This window comes from Erpetoichthys calabaricus, chromosome 5 (genome assembly GCF_900747795.2).
Source record: "Erpetoichthys calabaricus chromosome 5, fErpCal1.3, whole genome shotgun sequence".
Classification (NCBI taxonomy): domain Eukaryota; kingdom Metazoa; phylum Chordata; class Cladistia; order Polypteriformes; family Polypteridae; genus Erpetoichthys; species Erpetoichthys calabaricus.
The window spans coordinates 2,230,885-2,255,161 of NC_041398.2; the positions used below are offsets into that span (position 1 = coordinate 2,230,885).

The 24,277-nt window shown below is 40.8% G+C and overlaps 1 protein-coding gene and 1 pseudogene across 7 annotated transcripts in view; one reads left to right on the plus strand and one right to left on the minus strand.

The window, feature by feature from the left end:
- Window positions 1–24,277, minus strand: part of LOC114652431 (gastrula zinc finger protein XlCGF57.1-like) — a 596,652-nt gene that overhangs the window by 535,309 nt on the left and 37,066 nt on the right. For 3 of the 7 annotated variants that reach the window (XM_051927956.1, XM_051927958.1, XM_051927957.1), the window contains exon 2: window positions 15,414–16,728. The exons of 3 other annotated variants lie outside the window; for them this stretch is intronic. In XM_051927956.1, the coding sequence (XP_051783916.1) occupies window positions 16,019–16,728 (710 nt within the window). In that variant the 3' untranslated portion in view covers window positions 15,414–16,018. Of the gene's footprint in view, window positions 1–15,040; window positions 15,291–15,413; window positions 16,729–24,277 lie in introns of those variants that run through there. One more of the 7 variants, XM_051927955.1, reaches the window with a different exon arrangement.
- LOC114652498 (oocyte zinc finger protein XlCOF6-like) overlaps window positions 1–24,277 on the plus strand; it is a 389,468-nt pseudogene that overhangs the window by 131,441 nt on the left and 233,750 nt on the right.

Sequence of the window (24,277 nt, forward strand, 5' to 3'; positions counted from 1 at the left end):
TTGAGTTAACGTTACACAAACTCTTAATTAACTTCAGTGACATCTGTTAAACTTTGTATTTCTTTTATTTTTCATCAGTACAAACTGGCAACAAAGAGTGGGGTTCATCTGTGTCTTCCAGTGTCTGAGTACTAAAAACTCAAAACTAATGCTGACAGGCAGAATGTACAATACGACAAACAAGAGTTTAAATAAAACAAAATAAGACTCCTCACTTATGGAGCCCTGGCTCTTAATAAATATTCCCCTTTTACATTGTCATTAAACACCACAGGACCACCCAGTTGTCACACCCATCAGGAAGGAGACGAATTGTGTCTCCTTGAGAAGAATGGACTTTGGCACGAAAAGTCCAAGTCAATCCTAGAACAACAGCAGAGGATATTGTGAAGATGTTGGAGGACACAGGTAGACGAGTCTCGATATCCACAGTTAAACGAGTCTGACATCGACATCACATGAAAGGCTGCTCATCCAGAAGAAGTCACTGCTGCAAGGGCAAATATCCTCTGGTCTGATGAATCCAAGATCCATCTGTTTGGCCAGAATGACAGTCAATATGTTTGGAGGAGAAAGGGTCAGTCCTGTTAGCCAAAGAACACCATCTCAACTGTCAAACATGGGTGGGATGTTAAATAATTGTTTAAATAAATAAGCACCGTGCTCGCGGCTTAGCGAGGGGGCATAGTGACTGTAGTGGGTCTCAGGGCGATCTAGTGATGGGCCGCTCGATACTCAGGTTTCAACACTGTGTCGAGCTTTCGAAGCACTGGAGATCGAAGCGCCACTTCGAGGCTTGCTTCAAATGCGCCCGTCACGTGATTTTGAGTCTCGCTTGCGTAATGACGTCATTGATATCTGCGCAGTCAGCAGTCGATTTGGTCTCTCACTAGTCTGTTAAAGCGCTTTGGCTCAAAGCGTAAAAGCAGTTGTTCTTGCTACAGCGATAAGGTTCGCTAACCTGAGATCAAATCCTAATTTAGGCTCGCATATGTTGAAATAAGGATTTTGTATAAAACAGTTAAGTAGTACTTGTCTGAAAGTTAACAAATATATTTTGGAGACATTATGAACGATTTACATGGGGCACCTTTATCTTTGGTGTGGAATCGTGTCCACCTAGAATCTGTAACAAATTAATGAGCATATTTTGCCTAAGATAGATAGATAGATAGATAGATAGATAGATAGATAGATAGATAGATAGATAGATAGATAGATATTTTATTAATCCCAATGGGAAATTCACAAGAGTGATCAATAAATAAAAGTAGAAAAGTACACATACACATACACATACAGTCATACACGGAGCTGCTGAAATGGCTGCCACTCTCGGCGGCGCTGGATGTATATATATTTGTAGCACGTTTTATAACAATCCAGAATCTACTCTACGCCATGTCGATCATATCAGAGAGGCTAAGAAACGCTTCACTAAAGCCGACGTGGTCATCACACCAGTATTTGTGCAAGACACTCTCATTAAACGTTTTTACTATTCAGTGATTCCCAGATCTGTAGCTGATTTGTGTTATTGATTTCCAAAAAGCAATGTGAGTAAAAGCATGTGCTGCATAACTAATCACAAATGTGTTTAAAATCAGCGCCATCAACAGTGTCTTCTGCAATTTTAGGAAAGCCTCGGGGTTTCTGCGTTAATGAGACAAAAAAATTGTAAAGAAACTTTGCGAATTCATCCAGAGGTGAACATAAAGATCACTCAAGTTCTAACAAGAAGGAACAGCTGGATAAGCACATCTGGAGCCAAACTTTCAAAAAACATCTGACTTTGTCAGCAACATCCTTTCCTTCTGAATTCATCTGATGAAAGGCTGCGTGGGGGGTAAATAAGTAATCATCCAAACTGCAAAACAAAAGAGTAAATCATTGATGTAAATAGAATTGCAGACAGAGTAAGCTTTTCTCGTTTCTGTATTCTTAAACCATCTTCAGTCCCACAATCCCCCGCAGTCACTGTCACATTTAACGTTCCCTGCTCCTCACCTGTCGTGTCACCCAAAGTATCAACACTCAGTTTCCTTCAAGGCTTTACCGTCCTTCCTTTCATAGACATAAAATAAGACACACATTCCCTCTACATACGTGTCCAATAATAATATTAAAATGGCAGGAACGAGAAAAAGCACAAGATGGGAATATTCATGACAAGAGCCTCGACATCAGGGTGAGAATGTGCCTTGTCACCCATTACGTAAGCTCGTCTGCCACCCTTCAGTTGCACTGGCACACGTTACACTGGGGGGCAAATGCAATGGAGAATACCGACAATGTACACCTTCAGAAGTGGAATAAATCGACTGTATAAGTAGAACATTTCAGATAAACTATGAATTTTGTTAATCATAAACAATGCAACATAACTATTATATGTGTTGTTACTTTTTATTTATTCTCACCAAACGTTACAAAGCTTTATGGGAAATGAACATGAGTAATATGTTTATAATCATTCTCACTAAAATACACTGTCAAAATATATTATTGAGCAAATTGAGACACATTGGCCTTTAGGAAATATCAAAAAGCGTGTGTGCTGTCATTTAGGACACAATGCATTGTTATGTCACACACTCTCTACTGACATGATGTCACAAAAACAAAGAAACAGCGCAGTCCGTGCAAACTCATATCCTCCTTGGTTTGTGACCTTATGATTGTCAATATCAAATCAATAAAGTCATTTTAAGAAGATGACAAGTCAGCTATAGTCAGTTCAATGAACGCTCCTTTTAAAAAGTTTCCTTATACAGAATTTAAAACAGAATCTCAATGATGCGGGACTCGCGAGTAGTAACGAATAATATGTGACACTGATAAATTATATTTCCTAATAATGGGAACAAGTAAAAACTACGACTTCCTAAAACGGACACTGTAAACGTAGACATTTCAATAACTAATTTAGGAGACTTGTGTGTGAATTTCAATATCGATTTAAGAACTACGTAGGCTACCTGTTGTACTATAAACGCTACCTCAAGCAGCACTTAACAGTAAATAGTCTAACAGGACAATGACGGACTGTACGAAGATGCTGCGCCGCTACAATAAAGGGTCACACTGTCAGTCTGCATGTTTAGAAGGCGCTGATTGGCTGAAACTGTTTATAGAGAATTGTCTCAAATTGGTAGTGCCGTATAGCGAGCAGAAACGAAAAGACACATTTAGGCATGCTGGACAGTAGTTTGTTTTTCTACAATACAAATTCAGTACGACACCAGGGTCTCCAAACACACAAATATGAAGCTTATTACGTTTTACAGTGAAACTCTTTACATACACAATATAATTAGGGACGTGTGCCCCCTGCCCGTCTACGGCGGCCCAATCTTCCCTCGACAGCTCGATTCTCTCGCTATCCGTCCAAGTTGATAATATTGTTAAATGGAGGAATTGAAAAAAAAAAACCTTTCACAAGTGGAGGATCAACGACGCGAACCGCTGGTGTTTTTACTGAGAGACAGTTGCGATACCATTGAGCCACCTAATCAGGATAATTAACGAGCTTCACACAACTGAACTACTACTACTGTTCTTACTGCGGCGGATGTGGAAATATGTCGTTTGACATATACACGTTAAATTGGTTTAATTGACACGAGAGTATCATTGTTGTATTCTCCTAACGAAGACAAAAAAATTATATTTATAGATGTATAGTATATGACGTACGGTTTTGAACAAAATTAAGTGTTCCATAAAAAGGTTGCATGATTTACCTAATCTTTTTATATATATAAAGTTGATATATGATAATATATCTTTGACACTATGTATCAGACAAAGGAAATCACAGCAATCCACAAGAACAATAATTACTTCTCAGCAACTACCTGAATTGTAGTTTAACTATATTAAGTGAAGTGTGTAATGTCAATACGAATTACAAAATATAACTAGAGAGTTAAGTGTCAGATAGACTCTCAAAATATAGAGGTCAATGCCTTTGAGTGTGCTGAGGCTTCACAAAGATTCAGTAACCAGTGACCATGTCAGCTCGAGGCTTCAAAGCCCTATCATAATCCAATCTCAGTACTACGCATGTCTGAGGCTTCAGAGCTCCGTCATGAGCTCAGTACTACGCATGTCTGAGGCTTCGAATTTGCTCGAGGCTTCAAAGCCTCAGTTAACCCAGTGCGCATGTCTGAAGCTTTGGAGCTCCGTCATGATGCAATCTCAGTATGCATGTCTACTTAGTGCTTCGAATCGTTATTCATCGAGCTCCAGTTTGAAGTACATATGGCATCAGCTTCTGTAGCCGAGGATCGGACCGCCAAGGTCCCCGCCTTCAGCCACTACCCAACTCACACTGCACCCGACCTCCTTGGCCCCTCCCATAGGTGGTGAGCCTATGGGAAGGGGGACCCATGTTGCCTCTTTGGGCTGTGCCCAGCCGAGCCCGATGGGTGCTAGCCTGGCCACCAGGTGCTCGCCATCAAGACCCACCTCCATTCCTGGCTCCAGAGGGGGCCCCGGTGACCCAAGTCCGGGCGAGGGAAAACGCTGTCCAAATTTTGTATTCATCATGGAGATTTTGTAGAACCGCACTTTGTCTCATCCCTCACCTAGCACCAGTTTGCCTTGGGTAGTCCTACCAGGGGCATAAAGCCCAGGACAACAGAGCTCCTAGGATCATTGGGACACGCAAACCACTCCACCACGATAAGGTGGCGGTTCGAGGAGGGGTACACATATGGCATCAACAGAGTTCAAAAACTCGACAGAATTCCCAATGAAATGAATGTTTGTTGTCCTGCGGTGGGTTGGCACCCTGCCCAAGATTGGTTCCCTGCCTTGTGCCCTGTGTTGGCTGGGATTGGCTCCAGCAGACCCCCGTGACCCTGTGTTCGGATTCAGCGGGTTGGAAAATGGATGGATGGATGGATGGATGAATGTTTGTGGATGATCCATACATGTTAAATGATTGTTCCCGATAATAGTTTGTGGCAAAAAATAAAATTATAAATTATACATCATACAAATGCAGACTTGTAGAATGCATAATGCTGCAAAGAAGACCTTAGTAATACGGTGACGACACATCTCTCACTATAATACTCTCAGAAATATCCATTCTTCACCTCATGCAACGTTTTCATGCAACACTGAACGTATGTCATATAGTATCTATATCTATAAAGGAGAGTTGGGATCCGTGTGGCTGTGTTTGTGTGTTTGTGGAGGGACGGAGAGTTAAGGCGGGTGTTGGAGTCACGTGATCATCTCCCCTCCCATTCACTTCATTTCTCTCCGAGCTGAGCTCCACAGCTGACACGGTTAGTCCTTTCTCCTTTACTGATTTACTGTTTAGTAGACGCGGTACTTACTGAATAGTATTTTTTCCTTTAGTGTTTCTTAGTGTTTATTAGATGCAGTGTGCCGGTGTTCCCAGCGATGTTGCGGTTTAGTGTTACTTTCTACTTCGTTTTTGTACTTTAGTGTTTAATAATAAATAATAATAATTCATTACATTTATATAGCGCTTTTCTCAGTACTCAAAGCGCTAAAATAGTGAGTCATACTTAGCTGATAGCAGTGTAGAAGCAGCACAGCACAACGGAGCCGATAGGACAGGCGGGTGTGGTAGCGTAGGTGAACGGCTATAGCAAGCAGCAGGAGGAGGAAGCAGGATTTGGATGTTCCAATACACAGCTATAAACAGTAACGCTTGGTAATTTCAGGTGTGATCACCCCGGAGCCATAAGCCATAAACCAGGTTAGTATGAACATCAGATCAGTTCCCGGTCGTAGAGTACTGTAAGATGAAAGGGGAGCAGATCAGCAGGCTTTGTTTCCTTACAAACCTCCCATAGTTTATGAAGACGCACAGCAACAATTAAATCATACAGATTCTGGTGTATTCGCAATTGCATTTGCTGTGTGTATTTCTTTAGGTATTGACCCAAGTGATCAAGTTTTTACTATTTCTTCAATGCGAAATCACTTACAAATAATTTTTGTTACTCGACAATTGCTTCCATTCCCTGTCCAAAGTAGCCGACGGGCGACACCAGTTACAAGTATTCAGTGCGTTCAAAGACCTGTACGAAGTACGGCGACTAACACAGTCACTCATAAAAGGGGAGATGACTCGGTGCAGTAAATGGGGATTGAAACTACCTGGGAGGACATGCAATCAACGAGGTGATTAAACGGATCTCAAGAGACGTCTTCTAGGTTGGAAAAAAAGCGCTTGTCTGCCAAAACCATATATATACATAAATATATACATCTACTGTATATAAATAAAAATGTAAATGTTCGTTTGTTCAAAACCTTAAATCTCCGAAAGTTCTTCACCGATTGCTTTGAAATTTTGACACAACGTTGCATTCGAATACACGTGTGCTTTTATATACATATTATATAGATGTCACACCTGTGACAGGTAAAAACATGATTTTTTTGAAAACACAGCGCCATCTGTTGGACGTAAAAGCAACACACGCCATAGTAAATAATTTACGATTCTATTTCAATGTTTCGATCAAATACATTTGTAAGTACGTGAATAAAGGCAGCGACATGGCAGTTTTTGGCGTGCAACCAAAGAAGTGATAGGAATGCGGTCATACATATCGATGAAATCGCACAGTATTAGGCGGGAAGATACATAAGCAGCAATGAAGCTGTACGGCGAATTCTTTCATTTCCCATACATGAACGAAGTCCAGATGTTGTTCACTTAGCAGTACATCTAGAAAATGGACAACGCGTTTATTTCACAGCTGCAAATGTGCAACAAATAGCCCTGATCCACCGGCTACAACGTTAACTGCTTTCTTTACGTTATATCAAAATGACGCGTTTGTGAAAACACTGCTGTATTCGGAAGTGCCTACGTATTACACATGGAATGAGAGTAGAAAATCATTTGAACAACGCAAACGAGGAGAGCGAGTCAACGGACAACCTGACATATTCAAAGAAACTACGATAGGCAGACTGTACACCGTGCATCCCAATCAAGATGAATGCTTCTTTGTTCACATGCTGTTGGTAAATGTGCCCGGTCCAACGTCTTTCCAGCAATTGAGAATTGTCAACGGCGTTACACATGCCACTTTCCGCAGTACATGTCAAGCTCTGAATTTATTGGAGAATGACCGACACTGGCATGTATACATTAATGACGCCTGCAACACGTCACATCCAAATCAAATTCGTGTATTGTTTGCAATCATATTGACCGCCTGCTCTCCTTCATCTCCAACACAGTTAAGGGAGAAATATAAATCACACATGGCTGAAGATATTTTCCGTCGAATACGCAAGTAAAATTCAAATATAAACATGGATTTCACAGCAGACATCTACAACTAAGCGGTGATGATGATTAAAGATTTGTGCTTAGAAATCGTGAACAAAGTTCTCAATCAATTGGGAATGCCATCACCGAATCGATCTGCTGCTGCTTCGTTTGATGTAGAATTGCGTCGTCAACAAAATTACAACACGGGTGATCTTTTGTCGTATGTGCAATCAAATATTCCTAAACTAACGCTTCAGCAAAAAGGCATTTACGATCAAATAATGCAAACTGTCAATAACGGGGTTGGAGAAATCTGGAAACTGGGAATGGAAAGGTGCCGGTTGATCTGACCTCAGGACGAATTTCATTGCCTCATAACTTCTGCAATTTAGTGACGTCAAAAGAAGAATTGGTAGAAAAAGTATTTCCCAATATTCAAACCAATTATAAGAATCACGATTGGCTGAGTGAACGAGCTATTGTTGCGGCCAAAAACAAAGACGTCTACGAACTTAACAATAATATTCAGTCTAACATTCTGTACAGACAATGGAACAACAAAAAATATTGTATACTCACAAGCATTGTGAAATTAAACATATTAGAAACGTGCGCTTTCTCTTTTCTTTCTTTTCCATTTAACCAGACTGAGCCACAGCAACGCGTGGCCGGGTACAGCTATATATATATATATATATATACACATACACTTATATATACACACATATTTATATCCAGCCATCCATTTTCCAACCCGCTGAACCCAAACACAGGGTCACGGGGGTCTGCTGGAGCCAATCCCAGCCAACACAGGGCACAAGGCAGGAAACAATCCCGGGCAGGGTGCCAACCCACCACAGGACACACACAAGCACACCCACACACCAAGCACACACTAGGGCCAATTTAGAATCGCCAATCCACCTAGCCTGCATGTCTTTGGACTGTGGGAGGAAACCGGAGCGCCCGGAGGAAACCCACGCAGACACGGGGAGAACATGCAAACTCCACGCAGGGAGGACCCGGGAAGCGAACCCAGGTCCCCAGGTCTCCGAACTGCGAGGCAGCAGCGCTACCCACTGCGCCACCGTGCTGCCCACATATTTATATATACATATATATATATTTATATATCTATATATATGTACACACACACACACACACACACATATATACATCTATACTAATAAAAGGCAAAGCCCTCACTGACTCACTCATCACTAACTCTCCAACTTCCCGTGTAGGTAGAATGCTGAAATTTGTCAGGCTCATTCCTTACAGCTTACTTACAGAAGTTAAGCAGGTTTCATTTCGAAATTCTACACGTAACGGTCATAACGGTCGACAACGTCTGCCATGTTAAACTTTCTTATTTATGGCCCCATCTTCACGAAATTTGGTCGACGGCTTCCCAGCGCTAACCGAAAACGATGTATACACTTATTTCGGTGGTATGATACCACTGTCGGCCGCCATATTGAACTTTCCAACGGTCTTTGTTACTTAACCCATTAACTGCCACAATCCCCATTTGGGGATCATGTACTTTATACCGGGAGGAAAGCCTTCTCCAAACCAGCCAAGAGCCGTGTTCCTGTTGATATCAGCACCTCTGAAACTGGTCACTACATTGAACGCACAGAAATGGGCAAACAAAGGAAGTGTGCAGTGTGTAAGACTAACACAAGAAAACAGTGATGCAAATGTAATGTTGGACTACATGTTGAGTGTTTTCCAGTATGGCACCAAAAGTAGGTAGTATGTGTCATGATCCCCATTTGGGGATGGCCAAAACTTTGAAATTTTGGAAAAAGTACAAATGTTGAGATTCAAAATATATGTTTTCCTTATTAAGCAGATGTTAATCTATAACAATAAAGCGAAAATATTCGGGGAAAAAAATTTGGCATTTAATGGGCTAATGGGCCTATCCATATTACTAACCGAGAATGCTAAACCGGATGATGGACGCAGGCACATCCGGCCATGGGCCGTAGCTGCAAAAAGACGTACTGCGCAGGCGCAAGAAAGGGCGGACGGGATACACACCAAGAGGGGGATTTAACAAGCCCCTGGAACACAAAAAAAAAGAACACAAAACCACCCCACACACCCTACAAGCAACGGACGGGACACACACAAAGAGGGGGATTCAACAAGCCCCTGGAACACAAAACGAAAGAAGACGCTCGCGCAACAACAATCCTCACCCACACACCCCCCCCATCAATAAGAAGTGACACCCAAAGCCACATATCTAAAGGAAACGTCCATATTAAACATACGTCATCTCAAAACCTTCACACTAGGCAGCATAGGTGGATCTCCTTACAATAAAGCACTATTAACCGTTCAACTGGAGAAAAGGCTCCATATTAACAGTGAGTGCGATCCTCCTTATTACTTATCCATATTTCGCACACTGAGGAACAAACAAGTCATGCATACACGGTCACGGGTACAAAACGATTCGGATCGGATAACGGGACCAAACACACAAACACGAATGAAACCAAAAAAATACACGGCGGCGCATACAACGCGCTTCGGAAAATACGTGAGAAAAAATGTCTTGGATCAAAAAACGCAAAGCTCAAGTAACCCCGTTACAGAGACGTGCCCAAATGAACAGACACATTGAACGTAGATGCATACAGCGCGCATCTCAAAGTGCTGCATCGAAACAAGCACAATTTCAAAAGAAAGAGCTCGCGTCTCAGACATACAAAAAAGGGAGCAAAGCAACGCGCATATGACCAGCCAGAAAACAAGCAAGCAGGACTCAAAAAGCAGAAAGCTCAACTGACCGACATACAAAAACGGACAAGGCACGATACAAACAATGCACGACGTAGAGTGAAACGGACTTTGCGCAAAGCGGAGGCGAATCAATTAAAACTCAAAAATAGCGCGTCACAAATAATGGACATGCAACAACGCGGCACTCAAACACCACAAGCAAAACCATGCCCGTCGCAGACATCAACGCCAGACACCTGCTAAACGCTTACGCCAGTTGGCTGACAACGCTTTCAATAATGAGTCCACTATTGAGGAAAATTCATTGGGATTAATGAATGTCATTTGCAATCATTGTCATTCACTTAACTTCACAGAAGAAACAACTGGCAATACAAATAATGAATTTACACGTTGTTGTCAAAAGGTCAGATTAGACTGACTCCTTTACATTCATATCCTGAATATCTACAGAAGCTTCTAACTAACGATGTGCCTGAAAGTAAAAACTTTAGGAACTGCATTAGATCCTACAATAGTTCATTTGCTTTTGCATCTACCGGAGTACATATCAGGCCACCAAAAGGCAATGGCCCATACTGCTTTCGCATATGTGGTTAACACAACGCACTATATTATGTCCAAAAAATATTAATGTTAATCACATTAATAACCAGGTCATTTCATTACTTCCTGGAGAGACACGGCTCTTTCTAAGCTCTGACAAAGTTGACTCTGATGACGACAATGAACATCTGAATTTCCCCATAGAATATTTGAACACTATTAACCCGGACGAATGACCACAACACAACCTTACCCTTAAAAACGGAACAATAATCATGCTATTAAGAAACCTTAACACTAAACAGGGTTTATGCAATGGCACACGGTTAGTCGTCAACACCATAACACACGATGTTATTCAAGCAACAGTTCTTTCAGATTCACATGCTAACAATACTGTTCTCATTCCTAGAATTGACCTTACGAGTTCTGACCTAGAATTACCTTTTACATTGAAACACCGACAGTTCCCCATTAAACCTGCATTTGCCATGACCATCAACAAATCACAAGGACAAACCATGGACAAGGTTGACATCTACCTCTCTGAACCCGTTTTTGGACATGGACAACTTTATGTTGCCTTCTCATGTGTTCGACGTTCATCTCACGTTAAAGTTAAAGTTAAAAATGATCCATGCCAAGGAAGACTCATTCAAAGACAAGACACCATCTTTACTACTAATGTTGTATACAAAGAAATATTCCAATAAAACATTACTCTATGCCAAACACTCTATTTTGTATTTATATAGGCATCATCCAAACCTGCACACTATTCTATATCTAATTCATACATCTCACTCTTTGTCATGCCCCAACGCCAGGGGTTGGCGAGCGAAGCGAGCAGGGGGCGGAGCCCCCTAGTCCTCAAGAAATTTGATACGCAGGTTCCCAACGCTAACTGAATCCTACTTACGTACATATATACGTCCATAGCCTGCAGCTCGGTCCACACTCTCAATCCTCCAGGCACTCCTGATCATAATCTAATTTTGAAGGTTGGGGCACCAATAATGTTACTGAGAAACTTACAGCCACCGAAACTTTGTAATGGCACGAGACTTCAGGTCACATGCTTGCAAAAGAACCTAATTGAGGTAACTATTTTTACTGGCGGTGGCTCAGCGGAGAGAGTTTTTATTCCTCGCATCCCCGTTATACCCTCTGAACTCCCATTTCAATTCAAACGCCTCCAATTTCCAGTAAGGCTCTGCTTCGCAATGACAATTAATAAGTCTCAGGGACAGACCCTACAAAAGGGTGGCATTGATTTGAGGCAGGACTGATTTTCAAATAGCAAACTGTACGTTGCATGCTCAAGAGTAAGCTCAGCGCACAGCTTGGTCATATTACAACCAGAGGGGCGAACTGACAACGTGATATACAAAGAGATCCTTAACAAATAATTATTTGTATATTTTCCCTCAATTTAAAAATGTTTACTGTTCTTCTTAATAACAATTTTAAGGCTGTACTTCGCCGCTGTGAAGCGCGGGTATTTTGCTAGTATTCAATATTTTAAATCCATAAACTCATTACCGGAGAAATTTGCAAATTCCTTCCAATATTTCTTTGAGTAACAAGTTTTGTTTGAATATTTCAATCATTTTCTCACTTACTTGTTGACAAACTGGAGATCTTTGCTCTTCAAAGACTCAGCCTATTGTGAAAACAAATCACAAATCATGATTACAATGACCTCTTAAAAGAATCACATTATTATCTAATTATTTTACCTCACTGATGGCCCTAATTCTCCCCTGTGACAACTTTTTTTGGAATGTGTTGTAGGTCTGAAATGCAGGAATGGATGTATATTAACAAAGGAAATGAAGATGACCAAACAAAACATGAAATAACTTGGGTCCACACTGTGTGCAATGAAATAAAAGTAAAAGTATTTATGAATAACGGCATTTTTCTTTTTTTTATATTTTCCATCCCTTTCCAACTATGTTATTCTGATTTGAGGTTGTACGTATTTAATCTAAGACCTGTGAATCCTTCATATTCCCTAATTAATGAGACCACCATGTCAATACGCCACACTGCACACTGGTGAAAGACCACCGGACTGATGCTTTGTGAATGTCAGTAAGACCAGAAGAAGCCTTTGTGAAGATCTGATTACATAACAGGATCCAACTAAGAGAGACATTTCTGCAGTGCTTAACACCTTCTCTCCCTTTCCCTGGATTTCCAGAAGGTTTCCCAGCTGTGGAAAACATCATGGATGGTCCCAGTGCCAAAGAAAGTGTATTCCAGTGACCCAGAGGACTTCAAACCAGTTGCTCTTACTTCATAGATTATGAAGGCCTTTGAGAGGCTGGTCCTCAAACAGCTACGGCCTCTCATTTCAGCACATCTGGATGGTCTGCAGTGTGCCAATCAGACACATATCAGTGTGGAAGATGCTGTTGTCTATCTGCTCCACAGTCCTTTTCTCACTCACTCTTACACTGATTGTCTTTCCGATGTTCTCCTTCTTCAGTTTTTTGGTCTGACGTTGTCTTCCTCAGCTCACTGTTATGCTCTTGGACTCTTTGTGGCACAGGAGTTTTAGTACTGAAGCCCCCAACTCAGCACAGAGCTAATGGCACAGAGCTAATAAAGCCCACTAGGGTGTTGTTTTGTCTTGGTCAAGTAATATATATATTGCTCTGCTTTCCCCTATTGTATTATTAATATGTAGCCTTAGAATGCCTAATCTCACAGACTTACCACTGTTTATAAGGTATTATTGTATATAACTTATCCTCACCTTCCCTTCTATATCTATAACCTCAGGCAATTAGATGTAGTAAAAAGACAAGCAGAAGTTAAGTTACACATAAAATAATGTTTTACTGATAATATTCATAAATAATAACAAAATGCAAAGTACATTTGAATATTGGCAACCATACAACCTGATTAAATGATGATATGTAGTTCAGGCGGCACACAGTCTTGTGGTTACTTAAATGTCTCTAGTTAAGGCATCATTGGTGCTCAGCTTTCAGCCACATGTCTGTTCAAAAAGGCTGCTGAGCTGTGCTCTTCATCACAGGTTAGCAAGAGAGATGCTTCTTCATCATATGTTGGTTGGTAAGAGAGAGATTGTGAGGTTAAACACATACATTTATAGATGTTCTGTCCAACCCCTACAGCCAATAGGACATCATGGTACTTAAAGGCCTCTGAGACAAGCCAATTCCAAACAGCCATACCTCAGACCAATGGGGGGAATAGAACATCCTAACACCTGCCCCCAAACAATATGTTAAAGTACACGTTAGCCCATTTGTGGGGGTAGAAATGACTTTAGCAAAGAAACACTCGACAAACTGGTTTAAAATACACATCCTCCAAATCCTGTCGTAAAATTCAAACAGACCCATTCCTAAGGGGGAGAGAATGTAAACACTAAATTACATTGCTTTGTCTAAATTACAAATAAAGATATACAGTACAAAATATTCATCAAGTTATATGTAAAATCTCACATCACAACAGGTGTCACAGAAGTTTCAGAATGTCCAACTCCAATACCTATAAGGAGGATACAGGCTGCTGTGATTCTAAACAAAACAGCAGATCAGCCAAAGATGATGGGGTCGGCTTTGTGGCTCCTTATGTTGAATGGACGGTGTCATTGTGTCAGCCACTAATATCCAGAGAGGATCTGCTGGATGACACCGTGAATAATATCCACCAGTTTTTGAGTTTCTGCTAGAAATGTCATCTGGCACGAGGAAATGTGGCTAATCAGATTTTTGCACATCGAGAAACTGCAGCAAGACTCAATAGCTAAAGAATCAGAACAGGCATTGAGAAAAACCAAAGTGCTTAACGGAGTCATAATGAAAATCACCAGCAGTCACCAATTAGAAGATATGCCTTAAATCTCGATGTTAAAACTGCAAACAAACTAAAAATGGTATTTCTCTGAATTGATCATCAATCCTATGAGTCCCCACTGTGAAGTTCTTGGAGGGTTGAATCCTCAGCCTCAGGCCATTGACTCAAAACTGTACAATAATTTAAAGGCGTAACACCACAAAAATGAAACACTCAAAACTTTTAACATAGACAAAGTGAGATTTGTCAGGAGCTGATAATCAGACAATGCACCATCTCCAAAATCTAGACACTGGGCTACTAACGCGGTCAAAGTGAGAATAAGTGTGAATTTATACTCACAAACTGAAGCTGATTAACAGCTGGATCTTCAATCTTGGATTCTGCCTCACGTGTGATGAAGGGTGTGAGGCCGAGCGTCGGTGATGTGGCACTTAATTCTATGGAGGCAACAGTGCAACACGTCCTAGCAACACAGTCAATAAGGATAAAGATACAAAATGGCAACAGGCCACGCTTACAATTTAGCAAGAAAAACAATTTATTAATTGTCAATTCATTATGAACAACAAATGCTCATGTATTAATAATCTCTAATGTACAAGGCCTCCAAGAACTAAAAGTAAAGAAGCATACAATACATTTAAAGCAAAACAAAATGTCAAGAACATTCACATTGTAACAGTCCTGGCTCATATTTGATGAACTCTGCTGGCTATCAGATGAAATGCAGAAAGCAAGCTGATGAAATGTCAGCTAACAGGAGCGCCGCAGAACAATCCCACCACTCAGTTCATTGCTACTCAGATAAGGCCCCATCTCCAAAGCTCTGAAACAAAAATATTCCCCTCATTGTCAGTGGCATCTCTTGGTAGTTGGCACTGCACTGTGGATTTGATTTGACTTCTCCATTTTTTATTATTACATGGAACTTTTTCAGTTGTGTTCTGTGGTTGAAGTTGAAATCACCACACAGTATTGTTGCTACCTCATTCTGTTGTCTGGTGTTTGTATTGTTCACCATCTTATGTCACAGCACTGGTGCAGAGATGATCAGTCCCTGTATGGCTGACATAATGGCAGTACAGTTTCTGAGTCCTTCATGAAATCGTACATGTTGCTGATGACGGCTGATACAGGAGGACCACTTTCAACATTCAGCACAACTAAGAGGCTTACCACAAGTAGGCCAGTCATTTATGAAAATGAAGACCACTGCTGTCTGAAAAGCGTTAACAACATTTAGGACAACAATAACGTTTTTCTTGCACCTGTTTGTGAAATATGTGTTGTATTCATATGTGGCTCTGAGGTGACCTTACATATAGGATCTGTTTGCTACTTCCCATGTTTTCTCCACTATTCTTATGTACTTATTAACTACTTTCAACTGGAGTCCTACCCTCATTCAGAATATTTTTCTTTATTTTTTTGGTTGACGACCCCATAGAAAGATAATTTCTCATTTCTGGGACCGGCTTTTCTCAAATATGACTTTGTGTGCGTCTCTGAAATTTTTTTCTGGAAGAGTACCCTTTATCACATTCAGAACAGGTGTACTGCGTCTCTCCAGTGTGGATCCTTCTGTGGCTCTTAAGCATGTTTTGACTTGAGAATCGTTTGCCACATTCTGGACAGCAATGGGGTATCTCGCCCCAGTGAATTCTCATGCTGGTCTTTAAGAGTATTGCTGTCTGAGAAGTGCTTGCCACATACAGCATGAGCTTTTGCATGCCTTTGTAAACTGGTAATATGGAAATACCTTTTTCCACATTGAGAACAGCAATATGGCTTCTCTCCAGTATGAATTTGCGTGTGCCTTTGAAAACTGCGTTTGTCAGAAAACTGTTTGCCACATTCTTGACAACAATGAGGTTTTTCTCCAGTGTGGATTCTTCTGTGAATCATAAGACTGCCTTTTTGTGAGAACGACTTACCACATTCTGAACAGCAATGAGGTTTTTGTCCTGTGTGGATTATTCTGTGCCCCTGAAGATGGCTTCTCATTGAGAATGACTTACCACATTCTGGACAGCAATGAGGTTTTTCTCCTGTGTGGATACTTCTGTGCCTCTGAAGATGGCATCTCCTTAAGAACGACTTTCCACATTCTTGACAACAATGAGGTTTTTCTCCTGTGTGGATTCTTCTGTGCATCCGAAGACTGCATCTCCTTGAGAACGACTTACCACATTCTGAACAGCAATGAGGTTTTTCTCCTGTGTGAATTATTCTATGGTTCTGAAGATGGCTTCTCATTGAGAACGACTTACCACATTCTGAACAGCAATGAGGTTTTTCTCCTGTGTGGATTATTCTGTGCACCCGAAGATGGCTTCTTATTGAGAACGACTTACCACATTCTGGACAGCAATGAGGTTTATCTCCTGTGTGGATACTTCTGTGCCTCTGAAGATTGCTTCTCCTTGAGAATGACTTTCCACATTCTGGACAGCAATGAGGTTTTTCTCCTGTGTGGATACTTCTGTGCCTATGAAGATTGCATTTCTGTGTGAATTGTTTGCCACATTCCAAGCAACATTTTTTTCCTGTGTGAATTTGGATTTCTTTCTCCACTTGCTGTTGATTAGTTTTGATGTCTTCTGTTTGTGTTACTCCAGTAGCAGGGAGAGAACTGCACTGAAAAAAGGCTGCTGTCAGGTTCTCTGATCCTCTTGCTGATTTCTTCATAACTTTCTCATTGTATTGAAGAGAGGGCTGACCAAATGAAGGTGGAGAGAAGCTGCCATTCTTCTGTATATCTGAAATATAATGATAATTAAAATATTTGTGTTAATTTTTATTTTCCTGACATGTTTATCCAAGGTGACTTACAACATTTGAGATACAACTGATTAAATTTCTCTTGTTTTACCAACTGAAGCACGGGCAGGTCACATGACTTGCTTGTGGTCACATGGTGTCAATATCTAAATTTTAACCTGCAACTTCAGGGTTTGATATCCAAATTCCTAACCACCACCCATCTTTTAAAATACAGGAAACAGTACAAGTATAGTGGTGGCACACTGGCTGGAGCTCCTTTATCACACTGAGGTGCCATTTATGGTCTGGCCACTCCGTGTGTGGTCTTTACATGTTCTGCTGCTCTCTGTTCATTTTCTCCACCTTTCCCTTATATGTGAAAGATAGGCCTGATCTGATTGATCGATCACAAATTGACCACTCAGACGCACTCGGAGCGACGGAGGACAGCTGAGAGATCCAAGAAGCTCCCCGCCAACAGAACTGCAGAATGCATGAAGAAACTGTCAAAGTGTTTTTATTACAATATGACTTTTAATATTCTCATTGAACATAAAGCGCTGTTGGCCTAACATTTGTCACAGCTTCAGTCAAAGCTTCATGATGTTCAAGTCATGTGCTGAACACTTTAGATTTTTCCTTATTCACCCAAGTGTGTCTAATTTATCATTTATTAGGTAACCTATTACCTGCCCGAGCAGGTGGTTTTTATCCAAGTTCAATTAACTTTGTTTTCCACTCTCATTTCAATCTTCTAAAACATCAAAGCACACAGTGTTAGAACTTATAAATGCTCTCTTTCTTTTATATTTAATCTCATTACTCACTTATTCCAACACTCCCAAGTGACTCTTCTCCTTCTCTCCCATTTCCCTCAGTGATTTTCTCTTCAGACTCCGATAACTCTGATTTCAGCTCTGCAGAATTCTCCTGTGTTGCCAGTCGTCCCGTATTAGTGGACCAGGGCTGTATAATGGATGGAGATTCTTCACAGGCATCTTGCTTGAAAATATCCTCAGTTTCATGCTTTTGAAGTTCAAGACCAATGGAGAAATCATTCAAATCCTCTGCTTTAATGGCAGCAGTCACCTCCTTGCACTCCTCCTCCTCTTTAAAAACTGAAATTCTTTCTTCGTGATCCTCCAGCTTCACACGCACATCATCTGGTGTGAGCCACTCACAGTCCTCTTCTTTAATATCCACCATTCTTTCATTCACACCATCTTCTTTAGCAGAGGCCATGCTCTGTGGGAAACTCTTCTCTCTCTTTAAGTGTCTGCCCTTCTCTTCTCAGATTCCCTTCTCACATAGACAGCCCTGAGCTGGAGACCATTAGACACCTCAGTGTATGAACATGTGAAATGGGAAAGCCCTGTGAAAATCAAAGTGGGAGAATTAACTTCATAAAGTCAGTAAAAATAATGAGCACACTTCAGGGTTACAGTGCCCTCCATAAGGTTTGGTTCAAAGACGCGTTTCTCTTGATTTCTTCCCCTGCCTTACAGTTTAAAATTACAAATCCAACAATTCAGATGTGATCAAAGTGCATTGCAGACCTTCATTAAAGGGGATTTGCATACATTTCAGTTAGGGCTGCACGATTAATCTTTTTTTTCTCATGATAACGATATTTATGACCCACGATCAGTTAATAAATATCGTCGCGATTTTACAGTATAAAGACCAAACTGTTTTTTATGGGCTGAGTTTACGGATTGGACTGCGTCACTATGATGTTACTGCGTCTAGATTGCGAGCGCTTTCTGAAGCAGTAGAAGTCAATAGCAGCAATAACAGTCAGTCAGAATAAACATATGATGGCGGAGCAACGTGCAGAAGTGCGATCGTTAGTTCCTAAAAAGGGGTCATACTCAGTTGTCTGGAACTATTTCGATTTCGAGGAATGTGATGTTGATCAGGTACGAGTCTTGTGCAAACTTTGCTCCTGTTCCGTCCAAACGTCCCAAGGTAACACAACAAACCTCATCAACCACCTTAAAAGCCACCACAAAGTACACTATCAAGAATTTTAACAACTGAAGGCACAAACAGCAACAACAAAAAATTACCAGCCATCCACAACACAGACAACAATATCAGGGACATTGTTCAACGCAATACCATATCTGCCTAGCTCGCAAAGACACCGGGAAATAACAGAGGCGACCACGTACCATATAGCCAAGGATATGTGTCCAATAACCACCGTGAGCAGTGAGGGGTTTAACAAAATGATCGCAACACTTGATAAAAGATATAGCATTCCCTCACGCAACCATTTCTCCAATGTTGCGCTGCCCTCGCTGTATGCGAAATGCCGAAAAGAAATAGAAAGAGAAATTCTCAGGCTCAGCCTTGAATATTTTGCTGCCACGACCGACTTATGATCAAGCAGAACTGTGGAACCGTATTTGAGCTTGACAGTTCATTTTATTGACAGCAAGTTTGAGATGAAAAGCAAGTTTTTGCAAACTTCGTTTTTCCCACAAGACCATACAGCGGAGTTTATTGCAGTGGGCCTCAAAGAAGCGATGTCCGCTTGGGGCTTGGTGGAAGAAAGACTTGTGTGCATCACAACGGACAACGCAGCTAATATGATTGGGGCAGCATCTGTGAATAACTGGCCGAGGCTACACTGCTTTGGTCACAGACTTCATTTACCAAAGGAATAATCGTCATTATTAATCGTGATAAAAATTTCGAGCAAAATAATCGTGATAATCATTTTTTCTGTTATCGTGCAGCCCTAATTTCAGTCCCACCTTGTAGATATGACAACACTTTATCTACACGGCACCATCATGTTTGGACACAGCAATGGCAGGTCTATTAAAGCCATCATATTTAGAGCTTTGGTGGATATCCTCGTTGGACTTGAACTGCACATCAGGAGCTTCACTCTGTTAAGTTGTTATATTCTATATCTTATATATGTGCTCCTATTTGTGGGATTGCGGGACTGCATCCCGACAGAGTAGGACATTTGGGGTTTGAGGAGAGTGGGTTTGTAGGAGTTTACTCGTGATAGTGTGTTTTATGGGAGAGAGGAATAAAAAGTGTGTGGCTAACATCAAAGGTGTTGTGTTGTTATTTAAGCTCAATATTCATAATAGAGGATGGTTGCTAATTCTAGAATCCTGCCTGCATTTGACAAGAGAAAGGCATACGAGAGCTGGAAAAATGAAGATTTAATATGGACACAGGTTACTGAGCTTAGAAATAAAAAACACGCACTTGGGGTTGGACTGTCGCTTACAGGGACAGCATTGAGATGTCAATTTGAGCAGAAGACCTGAACAAAGATGAAGGTGCAACTATTCTGATAGAAAGGCTTGATGTCGTGTTTAAAGGAGAAAAAGGATCGTATCTTTGAGGATATTTAGATTTTACAGAGTTAAAACGGCGAGTGCACTTTCTATGGTGGATTATATCATCAATTTGGAGCAGAGATACTCCTGATGGGTAATTCCACGTGAAATCATCAAACTTTTGGACCTCATCATTACAGATTTTAACAAAAACCTAATTTTCTGGACATGTTCATCACATTATAAGGTAGCATTAGTGAAAAACTGGCCAAATGTATAATATAGGGGTTTTGCTATTCAAATTTCTTTCACTAACTCCAAGTTAAAAACTTTGTTAAACAGAACCTGCTCAATTATCTTCACATCCCACCTACCTCTATGCTGAAAAAAATATTGATCAGTCTTGAGGACTCAGGCAGCATATCTGTAACATATAAAACCATTTTACAGTCTCTCCCTTTCAAAGATCCCAGAGGACAGTGGAAAAAGGATCTCTCACTCAATATCTCATAAAAGGCAGCAATGCAGAGAATTCACTCGAGTTCCTTATGTGCACAGCATACAATTATTCAACTCAAAATTATATATTGAGCACATCTGTCTTGTTTAAAATTGTCCAAAAGGTTTCCAGGCCAAGATCCAACCTGTGAACATTACAGTCAAGTTCCAGCTTCAATGGGCCACATGTTTCAGGCCTGCACCAAATTAACATCATTCTGAACCAAAATCTTTAAATACCTTTCAGACAGCCTTGGTGTCACAATCCCTCCTAATCCATTAACACTAGAATTACCAGAGCCTACAAAAAAACTCGTAGATCCGTCCCACCTTATATCGCTTCTTAAATCCATTCGCACCTCTCCGCCAGCGTCTTTTGTCCTCTACATGTGCCGATAAACACAAGCTGCAAGCAGCCTGCTATTCCATTCCACCACCAACTTAGAACGTGCACGAACTTCTCCCGCTTATGCCTTGGTTGATTGATCATCTGGGAGTGAAGTGGAGTTTTTAGAGTGGAAATAATAGATCGTTATTTGGAACACACGCATTTCATGTGTGTTCTGTTTCTACAGTAATCTGTGTAAACACATTTTTAGAACAGAAACGTTTTTCATATTCTAGTAGTAAATGACAAAATGTAGGCGTAAACTATATAATGTACGAAGCCTGAAGTCCAAATATCAAAGAAACACTTTCACAAAAGGTACAAATATAGCAGAACAAGTGCGCTTTTATTCAAAAATATAACTGCAGAAAAAAAAAAACACAGAGGTTTACTACAACTACCTGCGTGGCGCACCGGTATCAACTCCTGACTGGTAATTAAAAGGTCATGAGTTCAATCCCGCACAACTCTGTTTTGAGTGAACTGCTCTTATTCTTACTATTTTAGAATATCAAAATACATTTGATTTCAGTCTATAAGAGCCGGTGTAATTTATGATACTTGTAAAGGTTAGCTTTTTTTTTATTATTCAGTTTTATTATCTCAGCCGCATTCACGAGACCAAACACACCGCATCTGACACTGCTGTTTTCACATAGACGCTGTGAGAAGAAGAGACAAGAGGCATGGCAAGGTTTGGGGCAGCCACCCGTATAATTCAGTATCCTGGCTGCAAAAGTAAATGATTCGTAGTTGAGTCAAGTTTACAAGACAGAGTCCAAAACAGAACTGACTTCCAGGGAAAAGCTATGAGGCTTTATAGGAAGTTTGGGGGAAGTGATGTTGCCCTCGGGGCCGGGACCGGAAGTTATGTGTACCGAGTCGAGGCGGTGGCTCCTGGTGGGATTTCCCGGGAAAGTCCTGCAGGGAACTTAGTCAGTGCCATTACAAAGTTTTGGTGGCTGTAAATTTCTCAGTAACATTATTGGTGCCCCATCCTTCAAAATTAGATTATGCTCAGGAGTGCCTGGAGGATTCAGAGTGTGGACCGAGCTGCAGGCTATGGACGTATATATGTACGTAAGTAGGATTCAGTTAGCGTTGGGAACCTGCGTACCAAATTTCTTGAAGATGGGCCCATTAAGTAACAAAGACCGTTGGAAAGTTCAATATGGTGGCCGAGAGTGGTGTCATACCATCGAAATAAGTACGTACATCGGTTTCGGTTAGTGAAGGGAAGCCGTCTACCAAATTTTGTGAAGATGGGGCCATAAATAAGAAAGTTTAACATGGTGGACGTTGTTGACCGTTATGACCGTTACGTGTAGAATTGCGAAATGAAACCTGCTTAACTTTCTTTTGCAGGTAAGCTGTAAGGAATGAGCCTGCCAAATTTCAGCCTTCTACCTACACGGGAAGTTGGAGAGTTAGTGATGAGTGAGTCAGTGAGGGCTTTGCCTTTTATTAGTATAGATGTATATGTATATATGTGTGTGTGTCTATTTAAATATCTATATATCTATATCTATATCTATATATATATATATAGATAGATATATACATATAGATATCTATATATATATATATATATATATATATGGGCGGCACGGTGGCGCAGTGGGTAGCGCTGCTGCCTCGCAGTTGGGACACCTGGGGACCTGGGTTCGATTCCCGGGTCCTCCCTGCGTGGAGTTTGCATGTTCTCCCCGTGTCTGCGTGGGTTTCCTCCGGGCGCTCCGGTTTCCTCCCACAGTCCAAAGACATGCAGGTTAGGTGGATTGGCGATTCTAAATTGGCCCTAGTGTGTGCTTGGTGTGTGGGTGTGTTTGTGTGTGTCCTGCGGTGGGTTGGCACCCTGCCCAGGATTGGTTCCCTGCCTTGTGCCCTGTGTTGGCTGGGATTGGCTCCAGCAGACCCCCGTGACCCTGTGTTCGGATTCAGCGGGTTGGACAATGGATGGATGGATGGATGGATATATATATATATATATATATATATATATATATATATATATATATTTAAATAGATATATATAGTTATATCTATATATAGATATTTTATATATATATATATATATATATATATATACAGTATAGATAGATAGATAGATAGATAGATAGATAGATAGATAGATAGATAGATAGATATGCAGAGGATAATGCTTAGACTTACAAGAATCAAAGGCAATACAAAGCGCACGTTTCTAATATGTTTAATTTCACAATGCTTGTGGGTATACAATATTTTTTGTTGTTCCGTTGTCTGTGCGGAATGTTAGACTGAATAATATTGTTAAGTTCGTAGACGTCTTTGTTTTTGGCCGCAAGAATAGCTCGTTCACTCAGCCAATCGTGATTCTTATAATTGGTTTGAATATTGGGAAATACTTTTTCAACCAATTCTACTTTTGACGTCACTAAATTGCAGAAGTTATGAGGCAATGAAATTCGTCCTGAGGTCAGATCAACCGGCACCTTTCCATTCCCAATTTGCCGATTTCTCCAACCCCGTTATTGACAGTTTGCATTATTTGATCGTAAATGCCTTTTTGCTGAAGCGTTAGTTTAGGAATATTTGATTGCACATACGACAAAAGATCACCCGTGTTGTAATTTTGTTCACGACGCAATTCTACATCGAACGAAGCAGCAGCAGATCGATTCGGTGATGGCATTCCCAATTGATTGAGAACTTTGTTCGCGATTTCTAAGCACAAATCTTTAATCATTATCAACGCTTAGTTGTAGATTTCTGCTGTGAAATCCATGTTTATATTTGAATTTTACTTGCGTATTCGACGGAAAATATCTTCAGCCATGTGTGATTTATATTTCTCCCTTAACTGTGTTGGAGATGAAGGAGACCAGGAGGTCAATATGATTGCAAACAATG